The sequence below is a fragment of the Ovis canadensis genome, chromosome 3 (assembly GCF_042477335.2).
Source record: "Ovis canadensis isolate MfBH-ARS-UI-01 breed Bighorn chromosome 3, ARS-UI_OviCan_v2, whole genome shotgun sequence".
Lineage (NCBI taxonomy): Eukaryota > Metazoa > Chordata > Mammalia > Artiodactyla > Bovidae > Ovis > Ovis canadensis.
The window spans coordinates 18,177,877-18,200,491 of record NC_091247.1 but is presented as its reverse complement, the minus strand read 5'-3'; the positions used below and the strand labels follow the sequence as shown (position 1 = coordinate 18,200,491).

The 22,615-nt window shown below is 49.5% G+C and overlaps 1 protein-coding gene and 1 long non-coding RNA gene across 3 annotated transcripts; one reads left to right on the top strand and one right to left on the bottom strand.

Moving 5' to 3' along the window:
- Positions 1-326: 326 nt before the first annotated feature.
- ID2 (inhibitor of DNA binding 2) lies at positions 327-5,467 on the bottom strand. Of its 2 annotated transcripts, none has more exons than XM_069582562.1 (4): positions 5,333-5,467; positions 2,271-2,961; positions 1,893-1,956; positions 327-1,092 (listed from the first exon to the last, which is right to left on the bottom strand). In XM_069582562.1, exons 2-3 carry the CDS (start codon positions 2,616-2,618, stop codon positions 1,900-1,902), a joined length of 405 nt encoding a protein of 134 aa, XP_069438663.1. In that variant the 5' UTR covers positions 2,619-2,961; positions 5,333-5,467; the 3' UTR covers positions 327-1,092; positions 1,893-1,899. The 2 variants fall into 2 exon arrangements, with proteins under 2 accessions (XP_069438663.1, XP_069438662.1); XM_069582561.1 differs by lacking the exon at positions 5,333-5,467 and adding an exon at positions 3,505-3,716.
- Positions 5,468-9,453: 3,986 nt separating this feature from the next.
- LOC138436649 (uncharacterized) lies at positions 9,454-21,848 on the top strand. Its single transcript, XR_011255513.1, has 3 exons — positions 9,454-9,596; positions 9,680-9,989; positions 21,234-21,848. It is a non-coding gene; the product is annotated as an uncharacterized lncRNA (long non-coding RNA).
- The last annotated feature ends 767 nt before the right edge of the window (positions 21,849-22,615 follow it).

Below are 22,615 nucleotides of genomic sequence, written 5' to 3'. Positions count from 1 at the left end.
CAGATTCCACATCTAAAGTGCTAGGAGGCCCCACCACAGTAACTCTTGGGTTGGAAACCCCACCCCAAGGCACAGAGCTACTTTTTCCTTGACAGACTAAAAGAAACTTCTGGGTTTACAGACTCCCCAGGACAGTCAGCTTCCCTAAAAAGCAGCAACAGCCCTTTACCCCAGAGTGCTAGCCCTGACCACACATCTGTCTGATAAGGGCCTTCTCTGCACTGCAGATTCCAAGCCTTAGGGGTGGTAGAAGCGATGAAGGAGGAGGGATTAAATAAAATGGCGAGATAGAGACAGAATCTTAAAAATCATTCAGAATTCAGGCATTGACTTCAGACATGTTTTATTATCATCTTATACAGTCTACATAAATTTGAACTTGTATTTATTTGGGTTCAGTTATAACATAGCATAATAAAAATCAAAGCACTGGTCCTCTGAAATAAAGCAGGCAATCACCATTCAATAAACACACTTGATTTATTTTGTATAAAAGGGTTAAGTTTACAACTAAACTTTTATAAAAAGTTTAGCATGAATAAGTACATCATTACACTTTGTATGCAGAAATGTACATTTCTGCCACTATACAAGAAAACTCTAATTAAAGAGTTCACAAGGTTTCACTCAATATATATATATATTTATATATAAATATATACACAGCATTCAGTAGGCTTGTGTCAAAAAGGTAATTTCTGACCAAAAGACTTCATTTAAGTAACTGAATACTGATCCTTCTGGTATTCACGCTCCACCTTTGAAAAAAGGCAAAGTCTGCTTAAATTGGGCAATTCCTTGTGATTTTAACGTTTTCGCTCCCCATGGTGGGAATAGTATATAAAGAAAACCTTCCAACTGCAGAAAGGGCATTTAAAAGTCTTTTTCATAAATAACTAATATCACAGTCCAGGTCAGAAAACACCCTGGGGAAGTTGATCATTCTTAAGTTTTCCTTCCATTTTTTTTTTTAAAGGTCCATTCGACTTGTTGTCCTCCTTGTGAAATGGTTGAAAAATAAGTTCAGCGCCTTAAAAGAGCCTGTGGATTTGTTGTTGTTGTTGTGCAAAGGGAAAAAAAAGTCATGAACACCTGCAAGAGATCGGGAGAGAAAGGACTGTTTAGGAGGTTTTAACCTAAGGGCAGAGACAGGCAGACTGGCGCCAGGAAGAAGCCGCAGTTTGAGCATTTAACCAAACACTCAAACATTGGGCAAACCCTGGCGTCCAGATGCAGCGCACACACTCGGCCTGGACAGCGCAAATTAAACATTAAAATAGCAGAGACTCAGGGGAAAACTTCCCAACGCAATCTCCTATTTGGATCTCCAACGGCAGTCCTCACAGGCGCCAGTCTGCTTCTTGTAACAATTATTTGATTGAAAACAGCCCTTTAGTTAACAGATAGGGAAGTCGGAATCCCACATCACAGGGTCTGAGACACAGGGTAGCAATGCTCAACTAGCCGATCCCAGGGGGCTGGAGTTTTGGGGAAGGAGGATCCCTATGGAATTTGCGGTGATAAGATTAATTATATGGAGGTTAGTACCTCATAGTACCAGAGCAATAGCAGAAAACAGCCGGGGCATGTTACAGGCGCACAAGAAGCCAGTACGTATTCTCCTTCACCACCTTGGGAGTAAGTTACAGGCATTGATTTTTTCTTTTCTTTTCTTTTCTTTTTTTTTTTAAGAAAACGTTCTGGGATTTTGAGTAACAGGAGCTAGATGGCTCTTCATGTCTAGTACGCGTAAACAATGTACTACGTGCAACACAACGAAGTACACGTTCATTTACCAAACCCCCAAATTTTACAGATACGCAAGTACCCACGCGCGCACACACACACTCCAAGCGCCAGTTCACCAACGGGGGACACAAGCAGACACTCACCATTTATTCAGCCACAGAGCGCTTTGCTGTCATTTGACATTAATTCAGAGGGGAATTCAGAAGCCTGCGAGAGAAAGGGGGGGAAAAGGCACAAGACGTTAGACAACCTTAAGGAGAAAGAACCTCTTTAAAAAAAAAATAGTTTAATTTTGAACAGCAAGTTCCAAAAACCCACGTTTATGATGAATTCAGACTCAGAGGCATTCACATGTCATAACAATTTCACGCACACGACTCCTTCCACAGCAGATTTGTTTTTGTTTAAATGACTGTAACAGGCACAGTGATAAAGTTATTAGCCCGTCTGTAAGTCAGCGACTAGGGCCCGCCGCCTGACAACGGCTCTACCCGAGCATCGCTGGGGGGAGCGGGTCTTACCTGCAAGGACAGGATGCTGATGTCGGTGTTGAGGGTGGTGAGCGGCGTCCTGGACGCCTGGCTCTGCCCGGGTCGCTGGTGGTGCAGGCTAACGATGGTGGGGTGCGAGTCTAGCGCGATCTGCAAGTCCAAGATGTAGTCGATGACGTGTTGCAGGATTTCCATCTTGCTCACCTTCTTGTTTTGCGGGATGCTGGGGACCAGCTCCTTGAGCTTGGAGTAGCAGTCGTTCATGTTGTACAGCAGGCTCATCGGGTCGTCCACCGGGGTTTTGCTCCGGGAGATGCCCAGGCCGTGGTCCGAAAGGCTGTTTTTCCTAACGGACCTCACTGGACTGAAGGCTTTCATGCTGATAGCGGGGAAGGGAAGCGAAGCGATTGGGAGGAGGGAAGCGGGCTGCCCCGAAGCTCAGGCCGCCGCCGCCGCCGCTGCCGCCGCCTCCTGCGAAGCTCGCTGCGCTCGGCACCGCGCTCGGCTCAGAATGAAGCGGAGAGCCCGGCCCGGCGGCTTTTATACGCGCTCGCCGGGGCCACACGACCCGGCTTCCCCGCGACCCCATTGGTGGAAGGCGGCGCGTCCATCAGGCCGGGCGGGCGCGCCCATTGGCAGGTGCGGGCGCGAGGGGAGAGCTCCGTCCTTCCGCGTTCGCAGCCAATCGCCGTGGGGGTGGGCGGAACGGGCGCCAGCCCAGCTGAGGTGGTAAATAGAGTACTGTGAGCGCCGGGCCCAGGGGGACCTGGGGGTGGGCAGGGACCGGGGGACGGCCGAGCGACGGGAGCAGCGGGGCGCGGACGCGGTGGGGGCGGGGACACCCCGGGACCGTAAGTGGGCACCCCAATTCCAATCCCGATCACTAGGCGGGACCCTCCCCCTAAAGGTGCCCCCCGACGGAGGCTGCTACTCCTCCAAGCTTTCAGCATCACTAAGATCACAGCACCCCCGCGGAGTCTGCACGGCAGAAGGGGAAAGCCACCACGGTTCCCCGCTCCTCCCGGAAAGTCATCAAGACGTTATGGAAAGCATTTCCGAAAAAAGGGAAAACGCAAATAACTTTGCCATCGACAACTGATGTTTGTAGATTGAGATCGGCCTCTTAAGATCAGGAAAAGCTTTATGAAAACAAACCCCAAAACACCCACGCGCGCGCATTTCAACGACAGGTTTAGGTGTGGGATCGTGCAACCCGGAGCAACGCAGAAGGCAGTATAGTAAACTCTGTGAAGTGAGTACTTACTGGATAACTGTGCTGATCGCTAAAGAGCTCGAGAAGTGCGGGACCCTTCCTGGGTTCCTTCTCTAACACTGGGAAGGGCTATTATAATAAAGCTATTAATCGGAAATCATTAGGAGTATTTGCATATTGAAGCTGTATTTACATACACTACCCTTGAGAGGCTGCTGGTCCGCTCTGCAGTGTCGGTGGCAAAGCAAGGTGACTAGCTATGCACACAACATGATTTCTGGTGTCACATTTCAGTGCCTGCTGTATTTTTAAAGTTTTGTACAGGTAGGTGGCCCTAGCCACGGTCAATATCTTCACACTGTTTTTAAAAAAATCTATAAGGTACCAGGTTGGGAATCTTCTTAGCACCAGTACTGGAGGCAGCTTCAGGTTGTGTCACCCGCCCTCATCTTTTTAAAAATTTTTCTGTCTAGAAATCTTTTAAGAACTACAGTTTGCAGTTCTTTACTCAAATCCTCTTCAGTGAATTCACACATAATTCTAACTTAACGGAAGACTACAGTAAGTTAGTTGTGTGTTTTAAACATTTTTCTAGAATACAATAAACTAGAAAGTCTGAAAAAGCATTCTATTTTTAAGTGTCTTGTTTACTTTATCTCAATCTGCATCTCCTCGGCCTTTAAGAAGGAAAAGGAGGGCAGAACTGGAGAAAAAGTAAAGCTTAATAATGGGGAAACAGTATATTTTTCTTCAGTTAATGATTAATTCCTCAGCTGGTGGACCAGCCGGTCTGGTCCTGGACACCAACTACAGCCATGTGCCTGCACTACAGCTGCTCTCGAGGGAGGAAAAGTTGGTGGCGCTAGGGTGGATATCACCTTCCGAAAATCCAGCCACCTCAGGTGGGAGCATAGAGGTGATGGTTTCCTGACCAGCAGATGCTGCCTGCGACTTCTTTGCGCACAGCAGTGGAGTCCCCACCTCTCCTCTGATATTAAGTCTGGAAATGATTTCATCCTGAGTCCTCACAGTTCGAACCTTTTGATGTTCTTTGTGTGCATGTGTTTCCGTCACATACGTGCCACAGTGGAACAGATTTTGTTTTGACACTATTTTGGTTCATGATGTTATACTTTGACTATTTTACAATAATAGCCAATGTAAACAAACATCTTTGGGATTCTCAAATTATTACTTGTGATTCTTGGACATTGCAGCTCTGAGATACTGACGCATTCCTAGCTTTTTCCAAGGACACCGTATGTTAACATCCGTGCCAGCCTCATTATCCCTCCAGCCGGGCTCCGGGCTGCTTCCTAATGAGCCTTGTGCGGGATTACTTTGCACACTCGCAAAGTTGATTAAGGCACTGCCTTCTCCCAGGCTCATGTGTGTACCCTGATGCAGTAAAACTGCTAAATATGGTGAAAGTTTTCTGGTGTTTCTTCCTCTATCGGCCATGTCAGAGTCCAGTCAGCCTGGATGAGTGGAATTCGATTCGACTGGCAGGCCAACCAGTTCTACATTCATTTAAAGATCAACTTAAGGGGACTCTGAGGCTAAGCTCATGATTTTTTTTTAAAGGCCTGAGTTCCTAGTACGTTCTGTCTCAGCAAGCCCAATTCGCCATTACCTTTAAAATTATGTTTTCATCGGGAAAATGGTGAGGTGGGTTACAAAAAAAAAAATCTGTCCCTTGGTGTCTCCGTGGGCTTGAATTTGAGGCCTCTAAAGCTGCAGATGGGCCCTGGTTCTGCTAGATCCGTGGGTGGTGGGAAGGTGTGAATGGTTTCCGGTGGGGGGGGGGGTGGAGATGCATGCCCCCACCCCCCCACCCCCCCACTTAAAGTCACACGCCGGCCCAGGAAGGTCGCCTAACCTGGTTCCAGGGCTTCACTCCCTCGATCTCCACCCCGGCCCGGCCGCCGGCTCCCAGCGCGACTGGCCCCTCGCGGTAATGAGAAGCAGCTCCGGGCCGGGCGCGCCAGGCTGGCCGGACGGCCTTTGCAATTCCTACCCCCACCCCCCGCCCCGCGTGATGCAACTGGGGGCGGGAGGAGCCTGCGGGAAGGCGGGGGGGGGGGGGGGTTGCGGAGGAGGGGGTGTCTCAAGGTCCTCCCGGCACATCTGGCGCGCTGGGGAGCGCTCGCCTCTCTTCCCCCCGGTTTTGTTCTCCCAGCTGCGTCCATCCCGCCCGTGACCCCCCGAGCGAGCCCTGACAGGTGATGAATGCGCGGCGGCGGCGGCGGCGGCGCGCGGGCCGGGCCGCGGCGGGGCCGGGGCCGGAGCCCGGGAGCAGACTCTCTGGCGCCAGGCGCGTGACGCCGCCCATTCACGCCGCCCGGCCGCCTTGTCCTCGCGGCGCCGCTCAGGCGGCTGCCATGGCAACCGCGCCGTCACTCAGCGCGCGCGCCCAGCTGATCAATGCCTGCGAGGCCCGGCCGGCCCCGGCGCGCCCCGGCCCCGCCGCCCGGCCCGCGCGCACCTGCAGCCGCCGCGCGTCTTAAGTTTCCAGCGATTTGGGGCAAGGAAGGAGGACCGAGAAGAAAAGAAAAGGGGGGCTGGTTGGGAGAGAAGAAAACACACACACACACACAAAGCCAGGAGAGGGAGAAGAAAGAAATCTTCCTTGTGCAGAGGAGGCGTCATGTGGCTTAGAGGTTGCCAAAGCAAAAGGTTTTGCTTTATTTTATTTGTTTTTGCAACCGAGGCGCTCAGGGTGGGGCCGGCGCGAGGGGAGGGCTGATGGGGAGAAAGTGTCTCAGTGGAGGGCAAAAGTGATTTATTCCTTGGGATCCTCACGAGGAGGAGCTGGACTCCCCCAAAATACCTTTGAAGGGCTCCCTCCCGCCCCTACATACTGCCCATCCTCGGAACCTTGGGAGGTTGCCCTAAAAAAAAAATCCCATCCCAGGACGGCCCTCTCCCCTCGCCCTTCCTGAGGCTGGAGGATGGGCAGCCGGTTCCCGCGGCTCCCAGCCTCTGCGCGCGGACGACCCGCGTCTGCGTTCTCATTACCACTACAAAGCCGGGCAGACGTCGCCTCTTTCCAGAGCTGCGCTTTCAGCTGCGAACATCAAGAGGCCAGAAAACATCCAAGTGGGGCCAAGGACGCAGACGCCGCCTCGGTCCTGGCTTTATCTCTAGGGAAAGTTCCATTTTAAGAACCAGATGCCAACATTCCCGGACAGTTTATGGTATCCGGATCCCTCGGGGTGCGCATCCGCGGCTTAGAGTGTTAGCAGCAATTATTTATCGTCTGCCCTGGAGAGGAGGTCCTGAACACGACTGTCCTCGGTGGACCCTGGGGGTGGGGGTGGGGTGAGGACACACGACTGTTCCCGAGCCGGTTATCTGGTTTAGCAGAGTTTGTTGTGGTTTTCGAGGAAACAGCATCTGGGTTACATAAGGATTCAAGTTTTTGCTTTGCTTGTTTATTTAATACCTTGGCAAGAGGGAACCCTCACTGAAACCAGATAACCGAATTTGGGTTTAAAACAGTCTTAGATGAGGGGCAACGAGAGGGGAAGAAAATGAACCAAACCACAAAAAGCAAACAAGGGGATGTTTATTTTTCTCCCTTTTGGAAGTTTTGAAGACCTGCCTAACCTCTTACTTCTCGTCGCGCACAGCTAATAAATTGCATTAACAAAGCGCTTCAGCTACTACCGTGGCTTAGCGGGCATCCCTCCCCCGCGCTGCCCCCACCCCGGCCCTAATTCCTTCTAGGATTCGCGCGCGGTCCTGTTTGCCCAGAGATCTCAAGAGCACCAGGAAAACGGCGTGCTAAATCCAATTGCTTTCAACCGTCTGATCTCCTTGTAGGGAGATCACCTTTCAGCCCCGTTCAAAGAAAGCAAAGTTTGGAAAGTTTGGCGGAGGGGCCGATTTAACTACCAGCACGGCAAATATTTAGTTACAAACACTGTGAAGTGCCCAGATTTGTGGCTGCGTTTGGCTTTCACAAAGGATTTTCCTGTGACTTTTGTTCCGGTCACCAAATTAAAAAAGAAAATTAACTTGAGCGAGAGATAAGGGCTTGGAAAACAACCCTGGACCGCCCGCGAGCTGGCGGGCGCGGGACTGGCGTCGCCGAGTCTGCGCCGCCGTGAGGCGCCTGGGTCACGGCTCGGACCCCGGGCCGCCGTCCACCGTGCGCCACCCCTCGCGGCACGCAGCGCCTCGGCCGCCGGGCTACCCGCCGGTGTCCGTGGGAAACCGCGGTAACCCTCTCCAGCCAGCGACAAGGGCGGGCTTGTCCGGAATCAGGCTGCATCTTAATATTATAATACTGCCCCCAAAGCAAAACCCCGAGGCCCCGCTTGCGAGTCTCTTAACAAGAAACACATTGTGCGCTTTTTTTTTTTTTCCCCGCCTTTTTGGCCGAAGCCACATTGGCGCGCTGGCCACGGTACTGTGAGCCAAGTCCATGACTTCAGAGGGGAGGAACCCGCCTGCCCCGCACCACGTGCGCGCCCGGCCCGGATGGCCACCCCGCCGCGCCCTGCCGCCCCGTCCCGCCGACAGGTCAGGGGCTCCGACCGTGCCCGGGGCGCGCTCGGCGGGCACGCGTCCTGCGCCCACGGCGCTCTGGCCCCTGCCTTTTCTCGACCCGGGGAGGTACCCAGGAGGCGGCAGTGCGGGTAACTGATCGCTGGCCGCTCTAGTCGGCTGGTGGAGACGCTTTATTTTAAAATACTTTGACAACCTTCTATGTCCCCCACCCCCAAGTCCTTGGGGCTTTTACTCCCAGGTTCTACCATCCCTCTTCCCTAAAAAGGGCAATTTACAGTATACCTTCTCTCAATTGGAAATAGCCCAAGGGTTCTGCAAGCCCTCTGACCCCTGTCACATGTCACTGCTGTCCCTGTCCAGAGGAGGTGACAGGATCTAGAGCTGCATTTTCAGGGAGGTGAGTGCTAGGGAGGTGACTGCTCCCGGGAGGAGCAGTCGTGGGCACCCACCCTCAGCACGGTGGTGATCAGGCTGTCTTCCCAGCGCTGCAGATGTCAGGACCCTCATCTGTTTCGATGCCAACGCTGCCCATCAGCCAGACTCTGACAGTTGAATTAAGTGGTCCATTTCATCTTAACCATTTCTGCCTTTCCCGGAGTCTTTGCGAAGAGCACAGATACATTACATTTCAAAGCAAAAAGGGAACCGTGATGACCCTCTTTATTTAAAATTTTTTATTGGAGTACAGTTGATTTATGGGGCTTCCCAAGTGGCTCAGTGGTATAGAATCTGCCTGCCAATGCAGGAGAGGCAGGCAGGAGACCTGGTTAGATAGCTGAGGGACAAGATCTGGAGAAGGAAATGGCAACCCCCTCCAGTTTTCTTGCCTGGAGAGTCCCATGGACAGAGGAGCCTGGTGGGCTACAGTCCATGAGGTTGCAAGAGTCAGACACCATTTAGCAACTGAGCTCTGGCACACACATATGCACACAACTGATTTACAATGCTGTGTGAGTTTCAAGTGTACAGCAAAGTGAATCAGTTACACATATGTATGTATCCACTCTTTTTTAAAGATTCTTTTCCATATAGGCCATTACCCAGTATTGAGTAGAGTTCCCTGTGCTCTACAGTAGGTTTCTTTTTTTTTTAAGTCTTTATTTTCATTTTCTTCTGTTATGTATGTGTGTGTGCGTGTGTGTGTGTGTTAGTCACTTAGTCCTGTATGTTTTTTTGCGACCCCATGGATTGTAGCCCACCAGGCTTCTCTGTCCATGGGGATTCTCCAGGCAAGAATACTGGAGTGGGTTGCCATTTCCTTCTCCTACAGTACATTTTTTTTTATTAGTTATTTAGTATATATATAGTAGTGTGTATCTGTCAATCCCAATCTCTCAGTTTTATCCCCCTAACCCCCTTATGCCCTGGTAACCATGAGCTTGTTTTCTAGTGATGGCCCTCTCTAAAGGGAGGTTAATTGTTCACACTAGGTAAGAACAATCATTTACAAGCTCATGACAGCTTGCCTATTTTGCTCTTCACTTTGCCCCCATGAGTTAGGAGGGGCAGATGCTGCCTCCATTTTACAGAAGAAGCTGAGGCATAGAAGAGTGGCAGTTGCCTGTGTGAGCCCACACTCCCTAGAACAGTCCCTGTGATGATCTGGAGGTGTGTGACCTTCACCCCAGGTGGGATGTCAATTACTTTAACCTTGAAGTTTGTTCCAGTCCTGCAGGGAATTCATAAAACACTTTGCTTTCCCCTTCCTCAGGTATTAACATTGAGGGACTGAGCCTGACTCTCTACTGACAGAAGTTCAACTCAGGTCTGAGGACTTCACTTCTTAGTGGAGGTAACCTTTACAGACACAGTCCTGGGGCCCACATCTCTAGAAATTCTGCTTAACTGGGTTTGGTGAGTGGCCAAGGAAACGCTCAGGAGACATGGATGCAGGTGCTGCGGGTTCCACACTGACGGAATGACAGGTAATCTGTGAAATCAGTCCTGCGGCAGGCGCGGTTTGCCTCTTGAGGACCCGTGCATATTTGCTTTTGGAAAGCCGAAGAAAAGGAAGACAAGGGGTATGTTGCATTTACCCCCATCTTTACTTTCTCCCTTGTTTGTTCTTCCTCCTGATGTTCCAATATTCTTTCTTTTAGAAGGAAATTTTAAAAAGTTCTTTTTTTAAAAAATTTATTTGTTGGCTGTGCTGGGTCTTCATTGCGGCACATGGACTTTCTTTAGCAGCTGCAAGTGGGGCTTCTCTCCAGTTGCGGTGCGGGGGGTTCTCATTGCAGTGGCTTTTCCTGGGGCAGAGAACGGGCTTTAGGGGCATGCGCTTCAGTAGTTGCAGCACGTGGGCTCAGCTGCTCCGAGGCGTGTGAAATCTTCCTGGACAAGGGATCAAACCTGTGCCCCCCACGTTGGCAGGTGGATTCCCAACCACTGGACCACCAAAGACGTCCTTTTAAAAATATTAATTTATTTGGCTACACCAGGTCTTAGTCGTGGCACAAGGGATCTAATTCCCTCACCAGGGATCAAACCCAAGCCTCCTCTGTTGGGATCATGGAGTCTTAGCCACTGGACCATCAAGGAAGTCCCTCCAGTTTGCTTTCTTTTATTGTTTCCTTTCTTGTTCAAGGGCATCCTTTAGACATTTTTTAAGGGTAGGTCTGCAGGTGACAAGCTCTCTCAGTTTTCCTGCGTCTGAGAAGTTCTTGTTATCTCCTTGATTCCTGATAGATGTTTTTGCTGGATCTAGACTTCTGGGCTAACCCACTCCAGTGTTCTTGCCTGGAGAGTCCCAGGGACAGGGAGCCTGGTGAGCTGCCGTCTATGGGGTTGCATAGAGTCGGACATGACTGAAGCGACTTAGCAGCAGTAGCAGACTTCCAGGCTAGAATTCTTTCTGCATTTGACATGCTATGCCACTTTAGCCTCTATGGTTTCTGATGAGAAATCTGCTGTTTCTCAAATTGTTTTTTCCTTTGTAAATAAGATGCTTTTTCTCCCTGTTCTTTGTATCTTCAGTTTTTAGAAACGTGTCCATGATGTATCTTGGCAAGGATTTTTTTGTTTTTCCATTTTGAGGGTGTCTCAGCTTCTTGACTCTGTAGGTTTAAGTCTTTTGCCAAATTAGAAAAATTTTCAGCCATTATTTCTTAACATACTTTGTCAGCCCCTCCCTCCTTCTCCTCTCCTTCTGGGGCTCTGATGACAAGCATGTTATATCTTTTCTTATAGTTCCACAGGTTTGTGAGGCTGTCCTTTTGTGTGTGTGTGGACAGAGTCGGACACGAAAGAAGCGACTTAGCAGCAGGTTTTGCTTTGGCTATTGTACTTTTCATTTTGAAATTTTCCATTTGGTTCTTGTCTATATCTTTTATTTCTTTACTGAGATTTTCTGTTTTTTCCATTTTTTGGAGAGTATTCAGAATTCCTCCTTGAAAGACATTTCCTTTCTTTTTTGTGGCTGCTGTAAAATCCTTAATAGTTAATTCCAACATCATGTCAACTCAGTATTGGCAACTGTATTCTTTTCCCATTCAATTGAGCTTTTCCTGTTTCTTAGAAAGAAGAGTGATGTTTGTTTGAAACTTATTTGGACTTTCTGGGTGTTATGAAACTCTGGAACTTATTTCCATCTTCTGTGAGAGCAAGTCTTTGCCACCACCAGCCTGGCTGGGGACGAGGAGTAGGGGTAGGGGGAGATGTGCCTCGGCTTCATCCTTCACGGTGGAGGGTGAAGACCTCTTGGTTCTGGAAGGGTGTGAATGCCCCAGCTCCCCACCCAACTCTTGCTGAACCAGCCTGTGGGGAGGGGGAGCAGGGCCTGGTTACTGCTGGGTGGGCGTGAGAGTCCAGGCTCCCATGTGATCTCTGTTGACACTCTTGAGGGGGCTCCTTGCGGAGGAACACCGCTACTCCCCACCCCACCATCTGTATCACCACCCTTTCGTGGAGGGAGGCTGAGATACAGGCTCTCCACTTGGCCTTTGTGATGGGGGTAGAGTTGGTGCCTCCGCCCTACCTGTGGTGCTTCTTTCGAGTCACATAATTATTGTCTGGAAGTTTGCTGTCCTACTAGGCTGCCTCGTTCCTGATCTGCTGCTTGAGAGTACAGGCCTTTCTTTTTCTTTTTCCATGTCCATTGATGCTTCTGGGTACCTACTTCCCCAGCCCCTGATCCAGGATATAAGAAGCGCAAAGAAAACCCAGGGAAAACATCACCATGTTCTTCCTTGGCCCCCAGAGTCAGCAGCTAGTCTGCCCTTCTCTTGCCTCTCAGAGTCTCCCCATGTCTGTTTTCTCGATGATCTCCAGGGTTCTTAGCTCTCCTTGGCAGGAGGAATGAGGAGAAGTACATCTACTCCATCTTGCCTGGAATAGAAGTACCAAATGTTTATCATTTAATGAAGTAAAGAACATGAAACAGTGGTCTCTGTTTGAAGAAAACTATTCACATTTCCTTATTGTTTGGACTTGCAAGTGTTTTCCCAGGTACATTATTTCATCAAGTCCTGGATTTAAAAAAAATTAAAAATATGATTTAACTGTTGTTTTCATCAAGCCCAATCAGGCCCTGACGGCAGGTGTGTAGAGGCATCCTTACGTCTGATGGTTGTCGGGTCTCCAGTCTGAATGAGTACTGTCCTCGCCCTTGGCTGGAAGAATTGCTTAGAATTCTTTTCAGTGGAGTCTGATTCATTCCACTAGCACCGTCTGGGTCCCGGCTAGCTGGACAAGCTGGAGGGATCGTTCCCCTCCCGTGGCAGGGGCCTGCTCATGTTGCTAAAGCTGCTGGCTCTCCGGCTCTATCATTTCTCCTTGGCAGACCCAGCCCCCGTTGCATGTCTGCTGGGCACCTAGCTCAGAGGGGCCCCATGCCTGGGGGTTAATGCTCTGCAGGTGTTATCTTGAGAGTCTTAACAATTCTTTCAGTTGTGTTTTCTGAGTGATACTTGATGGGAAAATGGAGTATGTACTGGGGGTTGGTGCCTGGACCGTATGGGGGTCCCATCTTCCTACTTCCCTGGGTTCTTGCCACTTGTTCCCTGCCTCTTGCTGATCCACCACTGCTCCTCTATCTGCCGGAACCTAGGACTGGGGGCAGGAAGGGTCAGGGTGGGTGAGTGTGGCCCACATGCTGAGTTGAATACCAGGGCCCTGGGCACCTGTGTCTTTATTTGTGTGAGTACCCTTGTGACCAAGAGAATGCCATTAAATCACAAATGAACCTTGATGACAAGTAGAGAGAGATGTAGAAGAAAAGAAGAATTCTTTCTTTCTGCTGCTTGAATGAGGTGGGTGGGCTGCACTTTCACTTTGCAGTGGTCCCTGAAATTTATTTAGCTTGTCTTTCACTGATAGCTTTTGAGGTCACTACTCTCTAAAGATGCCCCTTAATGAACTATGCTTCCAAGAGTTCAGTGTGGGTGTCATCCTTCCCAGACTGGACCTGGGGAGGCCCTGTGCACCCAAGAATATGTAGTGGGTGTGGTCCTGTGTGATTTTCCAGGTTACCGTCAAGGACGGGGGTTAGTGGTGAATCAGGGTTTCTAAATATAATCTTACATATGCCTTGTAGCTGTAATCATTGATAACTTATTTTGGCTTTCCCCCCCGGAAGTTTTACAACAAATGATTTACAATACACAAAATAAGTGTATCTCCACGTTTAACAAAAACGCCTTACTTTTTAAAACTGTCTGATGTTTTATTTGACATCGTGGAGCATGTATTCATGTATATAGTGTGAGTCTGGCTTCTCCAGTGCCTCAGTGGTAAAGAATCCACTTCCCAATACAAGAGCTGCAGCAGACATGAGTTCGATATCTCTGCTGGGAAAAACCCTAGAGGAGGAAATGGCAACCCACTCCAGTACTCTTGCCTAGGAAATCCCACGGACAGAGGAGCCTGGCGGACTACAGTCCATAAGGTGATTTTGGTGTTTACATGTCTTTACATGTCATGGATTTGAGTGTGGAGCCATCGGGCTTCCTAGTTGGGCCCAGGTTCTTCATCCCACTGTCTCACTGATTTGACTTCCAGGTACCCCTGGGGATACTATTTTCCCCCTGAAAGACTCTGTTGGCATGAGGACTCTAAGGTTGAGTACCGAGAAGGAGGCTGGAGCCCTCCGACTGTGGCTGTTGGCAGCTGCCAGAATGCTGCCATCTGTCTTCCTGTGATGCTGTCTCAGGGTGGTCATTTCTGGTCCTGAGACTGGAGTCAGGAGAGGGCTACAGTTCGTGAAGTCCTGCCCGGAAGCCCTGAGCCCTGCTTTCTCAGAGATCTTGGCCTGATCTCCATAAACCCTACAAGACCCTTCGGGTGGGACCAGCTCGCTCTCCATCTCACCTGGCAGGAAACTGCCCTGTCACCCGCCCTGTCGATGCAGCCAGCAGGCGGGAGCCAGATCTGGGTCTGTCCTGACATCAGAGTCTCCTCTCTGCCCTAAGTTACTTAATAAGACTTTCTCAAAGTGTATTCAATCCATTTAACTATCATCGCGAGAAATGCTTGCTTAAAAAAAAAGAAAGAAACACTGACATTGGATATTTTACAAGCATTTGAAACATAACATTTTGAAATAAAATATTCCTAACCATCCTCACCATGTCTTAGGGTCCCAGTGAGCTGATGGTTGCCGGTAGGAACAAAAGCCCATGCACAGTAGGTGGGGCTAGAAGATGTGATGTTGAGACTGGAGCATCCCTGAGCGCAGGTGGTCCTCAAAGTAGCCTCCCCATGGGGAGCCCCCAGCACTGCCGCCCGTGGTATGTGATGTGGGGGGAGCGCAGGCCCTTCTGACTGAGAATCCGGATGGTAACAGCACCTTGCTCTGGATTGCATTTTGAACATCCTCTGCCACCCGCTCCTCCTTTTACCTTCAGTCTTGGCCAGCATCAGGGTCTTTTCCAATGAATTGGCTCTTTGCATCAGGTGGCCAAAGTATTGGGAGTTTCAGTGCGCGTCACATGCAACGCCTGGAAGAACGTAAATGCTCAGTAAACACGGCTGGCGGACAAAATGCAGCTCACATTTCAGGTGCACAGTGAATACGTTTTTTAAGTGTGAGTGAGTCCCTGTACTTTACCTGGTAAGTCTAGTCTAAGCCTTCTCGGTAAATATCACTCACAGCAGCAAGTGCTCCTTATGAAAGAACTAAGACATCCATAAAGAAATAGAAACTGGCACTTAATGTTTACTAAGCTCTGACTAGTTAAAATAACTGGGAGAGAAGATGTCTTTCACTAAACTTGCAGAATTCAGAGTAAAAGAGTTCTAATTTGGAGTCCTTGGGGACCAGAATGGCCAGAAGTGAACTTCAGAGGGTTTATTTAAAAAGCTGCAACTTCAAAGATGGATAGGTCCACGGACCCCTCCTGCCTCTCTGCACAGGCCAGCTCGTTGTTTCCGTTACAAATTGATTTCCAGGGTAATACCCCTGAGGCCTGTCTCCCACGTGAGATAGGAGTCGAGACTCCAGCAACCCTCCCAGGTCATGTCTGCTGATCCAGGCCCAGCTCACGCACAGCTCAGAGTCTGTTTCTAGCTCCAAGTCTAGAGTGGGTGTCAGGGATGGGGAGGCATTTTTCAGGCACTTGGTCTCTGCTTGCTTCAGTGGCTCAGCCTTACTCACCCTGCACTTCCAAGGCATCTGGGCTCATCTGCACAGAGCCAGGAGCGGGGAGAACTTGGAGAGCCCCATGGGGAAGCACTTGGCTGGATTTATGAATCAGGCCTGGATTTGGCTCAGAACACTGAACTTATCCCCTGGGCTGGACTGCGAACTTTCAGTGTCAGAACTGCTGACACTTGGGCTGACGGCTCTATGTTGTGGGGGGCTGTCCCTAACAGGATGTGCCCTGGCCTCTCCCCACTAGTAGTTGTTGTTCAGTTGCTCAGTCGTATTCAACTCTTTGTGACCCTGTGGACTGTAGCCCACCAGGCTTCCCTGTCCTTCACCACCTCCCAGAGTTTGCTCAAACTCATGTCCATTGAGTCCATGTTGCTGTCTAACCATCTCATGGTTAACCAGCCACTACTCCTTTTATCTTCAGTCTTCCCCAGCATCAGGGTCTTTTCCAGTGAATTGGCTCTTTGCATCAGGCCAAAGTATTGGCGTTTCAGTTTCAGCTTCAGTCCTTCCAATGAATATTCAGGGTTGATTTCCTTTAAGATGCACTGGTTGGATTTCCTTGTGGTCCAAGGGACTCTCAAGAGTCTTCTCCAGCATCATCTCCCACTAGCTCCTCATAGAAATCCCTCTCTCCGTCAGTGGTGACAACCAAAGATGTCTCCAGACATTGCTAGATGTCTCCTGGGGGGCGCGGAGCAAAGTCACCCTGGCTGAGAACCAGTCAATTGGCCCCACCTGACTGCAGGGAGCCTGGGAAAAGTAGCCCAGACGTCTGATCGGGAAGAAAAGAAAGCTCATTTAGATCCTGCTGGCCAGTCTCTCTTTCTCAGTGACTTTGGGCGGTTCTTCTGGTGCTGTGGGGACACTGGAGGGGCCCAGTGCAGAGCCATTTCTACGGGTGAGGGGGTGGGTAGCAGAGCCTGAGGGATGGGACAGGAGCTGCATGGGACAAGGGGGGCATCTGGAAACCAGCTGCCAGTGTGGTCAACAGCCCTCCTGAGTGTTTATTTGTGAGCAGATGAAGAGGAAATGACCAAATGAAAAGGAATATCCCCATCATTCTCAAACACTTACTTAAAAGATGTGACTGAGCTCCCAGGCTGCCCTGGGGTGGGAATGGAGGTGACCGGCTGCCGTGTCACAGGGAGGGGGCTTTGATGTCCTTGTCTTACTTGAGGACCCTTGAATCATGCAGAAAGCAGAATGGATTGGGGTTCCCAGAGGTAAAAATCTGGAATTTGCTGTCTTCCCAGGAAGGGGCTGTCATCTGGAAGCCTGGTGAAAGGGTTATTCCACCGCCCACGTGGCGTGCTGTGTGTGCACGTGATTATGCCTGGAAGAGGAAACATGTAGGAAGTTGTTTTCATAGCTTCTTTTTATTAGCGTTTATATGAGTTAATGAGCATGCAAACAGATCTGGCAAAAATGTTGGTAGTAAAACAACCAATATGGTCTTAAAGAGGGAAGTCACCAGCTTGTGAGTAATCAGATCTTACCTTAGCTGGTAAAGAAGACAGGTTTTCCAAGCTCAGATATGCAGCCACTGTGAATTGTGTTATAGTAAAATAGAGCTCAAAGACAGGTTCCCTCCCACTGACCCACACATCCACCCAACCATTCACCCATCCATCTACCCAGTCATCCATACAACCACCCATCCAACCACCCACCCATCCATCCACCCATCCACCCACCCACCCATCCATCCACACACCCACCCATCCACCCACCCACTTATTCACCCATCCACCCACCCATTCACCCATCCACCCACCCACCCATCCATCCACCCATCCATCCATCTATCCATCCATCCATCCACCCACCCATCCATCCATCCATCCATCCGTCCATCCATCCACCCACCCACCCATCCATCCATTCACCCACCCATCCATCCACCCACCCATGTATTCACCCATTCACCCAACCATCCACTCACTCACTCACCCACTCATCCATTCACCCATTCATCCACTTACCCACCTGTCCATCCATTCACCCATCCACCCACCCATCTTTATCATAGATCCATCCAGTATTTACTGAACACCTACTATGTATCAGGCACTTTTCCAAGAACTTGAGTATTATCAGTGAACAAAATTGATAACCATCCTGACCACCAGGATGTTACATCCTATTGGGGAGAGAGAAAGAAAGAAAATTGTTGAGTAAATCACAGAGGTTATTAGAAGATGATGAAGATTGGGAATAAAGCAGGGATGGGAATATGTCGTGCCAGTAGCAAGGCACAAAAGTGACCATTTCAAATAGGTGGTCCTGGTAGGCTGCATGGAGAAGGTGACATTTGAAGAGAGCCTGGAAGAAAGCAGTCTCCCCAGTCACATTGCTGGAACTTGAGTACAGTAAAGGAGGAGAGGGCTGGGTACTCATTAGCCTGTACCTGATCCCAACAACAACCCGACAGAAACAGCTACAGATTTAGGGGCTCTGCTTTAGTGTGAGTCAGAAGCTGAGACTCAGAGAGGTTAAGTAACAAGTCTAAGGTCACAGAGCCACTGAGTGTCAGGGTTAGGGAGTAAAGCCTGGGATGATAGATACACTTTCTATGCATTTTTCAGTCAAGTATGGGGAAGATAGTGAGGAAAGCTATTCTTGAGTGGGAGAGGGTAACAAAACTCACAGGCCACATTTCCACGTTTGCTCAGGAATTGGGGGTCATTTAGGCACTGGTAGGACTTGGCCGTTTTGTTCTTGAAAGCAGAGCCGGAGAAAAGCCAACTGGAATGATTTGGAAGTGTCTGGAATCTATGGATTTGTAGATCCGCCCCCACCCTGCCTCCACCTAACCTGAGGGTAGGGAGAAGATTAGGGCTGAGAGTACTTTACACATTTTCACAAGATTCTTGGGCAATCCTGAGATCATGTTTTAGGGAACACTCCTGGGATCCCCAGCTTCTTAGCAGAGGTAGAAAGATGATCACAGAACCTGCATTTTAGATAAGATCTCCTGGGTGATTCTTATGGCCAAAAAGTGACTAGAAGTGGCCGTTTTGTTATCCCATGAAAGTTCCGACTTGGGGACGTTGAAGGAACTATAGGTAATAACCACTCAAACTTACCCATTTCCATTTAAATACACAGCTACTCATAATCAAAGTCAGTTCGTTTATTGACTTTTGAATGTACGCCATACAGTATTCACACAATGTCATAGTGCTTAGTCACTCAGTCGTGTTTGACTCTTTGTGACCCCATGGACTGTAGCCCACCAGGCTCTCTCCATGGGATTTCCCAGACAGGAATATTGGAGTGCATTGCCGTTCCCTTCTCCAGGGGATCGTCCCAACCTAGGGATTGAATCTGGGTCTCCTGTATTGCAGGCGATTCTTTACTATCTGAGCCACCAGGGAAGCCCTCATACAATATTGGACAGGACAAAAAAAAACACACACACACACAACAATGTAAGCAATCCTTATCTTTTGCTGGTAATAAAATTCTGTTTTTTATTTTTTATTTTTATCTAACACTGTTTCTGTCTATATATGTCTTTAGTCCTGCTCATTGCTCTGGCTTCACCTCAGCTATGCTCTTCTGTAGGCAAAGTTCTAGAAATTCAGTATTAACAGGACTTTACTATTTGGTAAGAGCCATGCTGCTTTGGCCCCTTGTGGAACCTTGGCCTGATTCGTCCAGCTCTGCCGTCCCCTCCCCGTCCCTCCAGGGAGGCCCGGCTGCGGCTGCCTCAGCTGTTTTGGTTGCCCTCTTTCCGGATTTCTCCGGGTGAGTGACTCAGCATGACTCAGCATTTAGGGGAGCCAGAATATTCTTCCATGCAGCCAGCATATGGTGAACATTCACACTGCTTGGAAAAATCATTGTAAATGAAACACACAGGAGAAAAAAAAAAAGGCCCAGATTTCTTCACACCCAAATGAGACACTAGGTCAAGGATGAAGAGGACAAGTTGAGAAAGGGCCGTCCGGCTGGGGCCCCAGAGCAGAGTGGCTGCCTCAGAGGTGAGCTGGGGAGAAAGAAGCAATGACACCTGGCCTTCCAGGTGGAGAGGGGCCCAAGTGGCCCTCCCGTGAACAAGAAGACAGCTGGCCACGAAAAAACCAATGCAAATGCATTCATTTACTGGGGGGGGGGGGGGGGGGGGGAAGTGCCCTTTATTCCCAACTTTTAAGCTCAGTGAATCTTTAGCTTCTCTTCGTCCCTTTTTCTTTCTCAGTGGCATGAAGGCATGGCTCTTTAAAAGGGCCACCGAGCTGCTGACACTTGGCAGTCTCTCCAAGTGGGATTTTGAGGCTGTGAATCCTGCCGGGAGGGCCCTTCTGACACCCCTCCTTGGAAAGCTGGCGCAAGCTCTCAGACGGTTTCTAGGGTCATTGTGTTAAGCCTCTGGTTAAAGAACAGCCGCTTTGAAGCAGCTGGTTTGGGCTGGCCTCCTCGTCCCGGGATGGTTTCTCGGTATTTGGTGCTCACGTGACTGAGAACATACACTGGATTCCTCGCCTTTTAGAGTCTGCTGTTTTCTTCATCTGAAGTAGCTTGTTATGCTTCAGAAAGATTTTGCTTTTTAGGTCATAAAGTGAAGCTTGAAAACTGGAAGAGGCTTTTTTTTTTTTTTTCGCATGTGTATGTTTTGTTTGAATGTCTTGACTCTGTGCTGAGTGCTTGAAGGGTCTTGGAACAAGAGATGGGAACTTGAAGCTGGCGTGGAGAGGTTCTGTAGGATGTCCAGCCCATGCTAAGGGAGTGGCATTGAAGGGTCAGTCATTGAAGGGTCAGTCTTGGGTGGGGTTACCTGAGGCAGATGGACTGGGTGGCTTTCAGGCAATCACTCTCTCTCCTGCCAGCCTGGTTTGGTTCTTTGAACAATAGCTAATGCCCTTGGAACATTCTCACAGAATAAGCTCCCTGAGAGCAGGGCCTGGTTCATCCTTTATACCCCGGTATCCCAATACCAACGGAGAAGGAAATGGCAACCCACTCCAGTGTTCTTGCCTGGAGAATCCCAGGGACAGGAGGGGAGCCTGGTGGGCTGCCATCTATGGGATTGCACAGAGTCAGACACTACTGAAACGACTTAGCAGCAGCAGCAGCATCCCAATACCAATAAAGAAGGAAATGGCAACCCACTCCAGTATTCTTGCCTGGAGAATCCCATGCACAGAGGAGCCTGCCAGGTTACAGTCTGTGGGGTCACAAAGTTGGACATGACTGAGCACGTATGCACCTCTGTGTGATATATAAATAGATAACCAGCAGAGACCTACTGTATAGCACAGGGAACTCTACTCGACATTTTGTAACAACTCATAAGGGAAAAGAATATGAAAAAGAATACACCCACATACTGAATCACTTTGCCTTGCACCTGAAACTAACATGATATTGAAAATCAGCTACACTTCCATTTTTAAAAAAGAAAAGTTCTCTACATCGAAGAGCATTCAGTGATTCTTACTCTGAAACAAGGGATCAAGGACTACCCTGGTGGTCCAGTGGCTAAGACTCTGTGTTCCCAATGCAGGGGGCCTGGATTCCGGCCTGGGTTCGATCCCTACCGCCAGGGAACTAGATCCCCTGTGCCACAACTAAGATCTGTTGCAGCTGAATAAAAAGTAAATAGTAAAAAAATCGTAGGATGCCATTTGGAAAAAAAAAAAAAAGACATCAGTGTTTCCACTTCCTCCCAAATCAGCAGGAACATGGCAATGAGAAGACCTGCATGTGTACTGAAAAATGTTTGCTGAGCAAGGGGTCCCAGGGAGAAGCAAGAGCTGAAGAACTTGGTGCCGAACGGAAGTGCCGGACATCCACCGCTGAGCAAGGACTGTGAAACCATTCACGGATGGATTTTGACCCGTTAAGGAATAGATACCAAATGTTTTTTGATCCTGTCAGGATCTAGAGAAAAATCAGTAATTCAGTGATTACTTTAACAAAATAATTTATTTATTTTAATTGGAGGCTAATTACTTTACAGTATTGTAGTGGTTTTTGCCATACATTGACATGAATCCGTCATGGGTGTATGTGTCAGTGATTGCTTTTTAAAAACGTGTGACGCTCACATGGCCTGAGTTTCATTTTGTTGTTTAATTTTTAACCGATAGCACTTCCTTCCAGCTTGCTTCTGAAAGAAAATTGTGTTTAGAGGTGACCTGCTGTTTACTAGAGTAGAGGGAAGACAACATAGGACTTCTCAAAGCTGTCCCAGTTTTTCTTACATCGTACTGTTCCCCTGCCCCCACCATGTAAAGCCTTTTGGAAATTTGAGTAAATGTCAGCTCTGATGTTTGTCCCATTCCCCTTCCCTCCTCTACTATGGACTGAGTGTTTGTGTCCCCCACAAATTCATTATGTTGAAGCCCTACACCCCAATGTGGTGGTCTTTGCAGGTGGTCCTTTGGGAGGTGGTCAGGATTAGATGAGGTCATGCAGGTGGGGCTCTCATGGTGGGCTCAGTGTCCTTCTAGCTCAGTGGGTAAAGAACCTGCCTGCAATGTAGGAGACGTGGGTTCAATCCCTGGGTCAGGAAGATCCCCTGGAGAAGGAAATGGCAACCCACTCCAGTATTCTTGCCTGGAGAATCCCATGGACAGAGGAGCCTGGCGGGCTATAGTCCAGGTGTGTCGAGAAAGAGTCGGATACGACTGAAGTGATTAAACAACAACATCGATGACAAAGAGGAGGCCCGGGGAGCCCGAGGCCCCCACCCCATGTGAAGAGTGGCTGCAGCCCTGAGGACGGCAGAGGGCTCTTGCCAGATCCTGGACATGCTGACATCATGATCTAGGACTTCCAGCTTCCAGAACCGTGAGAAGAAATGTTTGTCTTAAAGCCCCAGACTGTGCAATGTTGGGACAGCAGCCTGAGCTGCTACCCCGCAAACACTCCCCACCTCAGACCTGGGTCCCCGTCCTCCGAGGGCTGCTCTGTCTGGGAAGTCGTGGCTGCCGGGGGCCCAGGACCAGACATCTGACCCCTCACCGCTGCCCCTGCCCCCTGGGTCGTGTCCCGACTCTGACCCTCAGGTCGTGCCCTGGCCTGTTGTCCAGCCTGAGCTCCTGCCCGCGTACT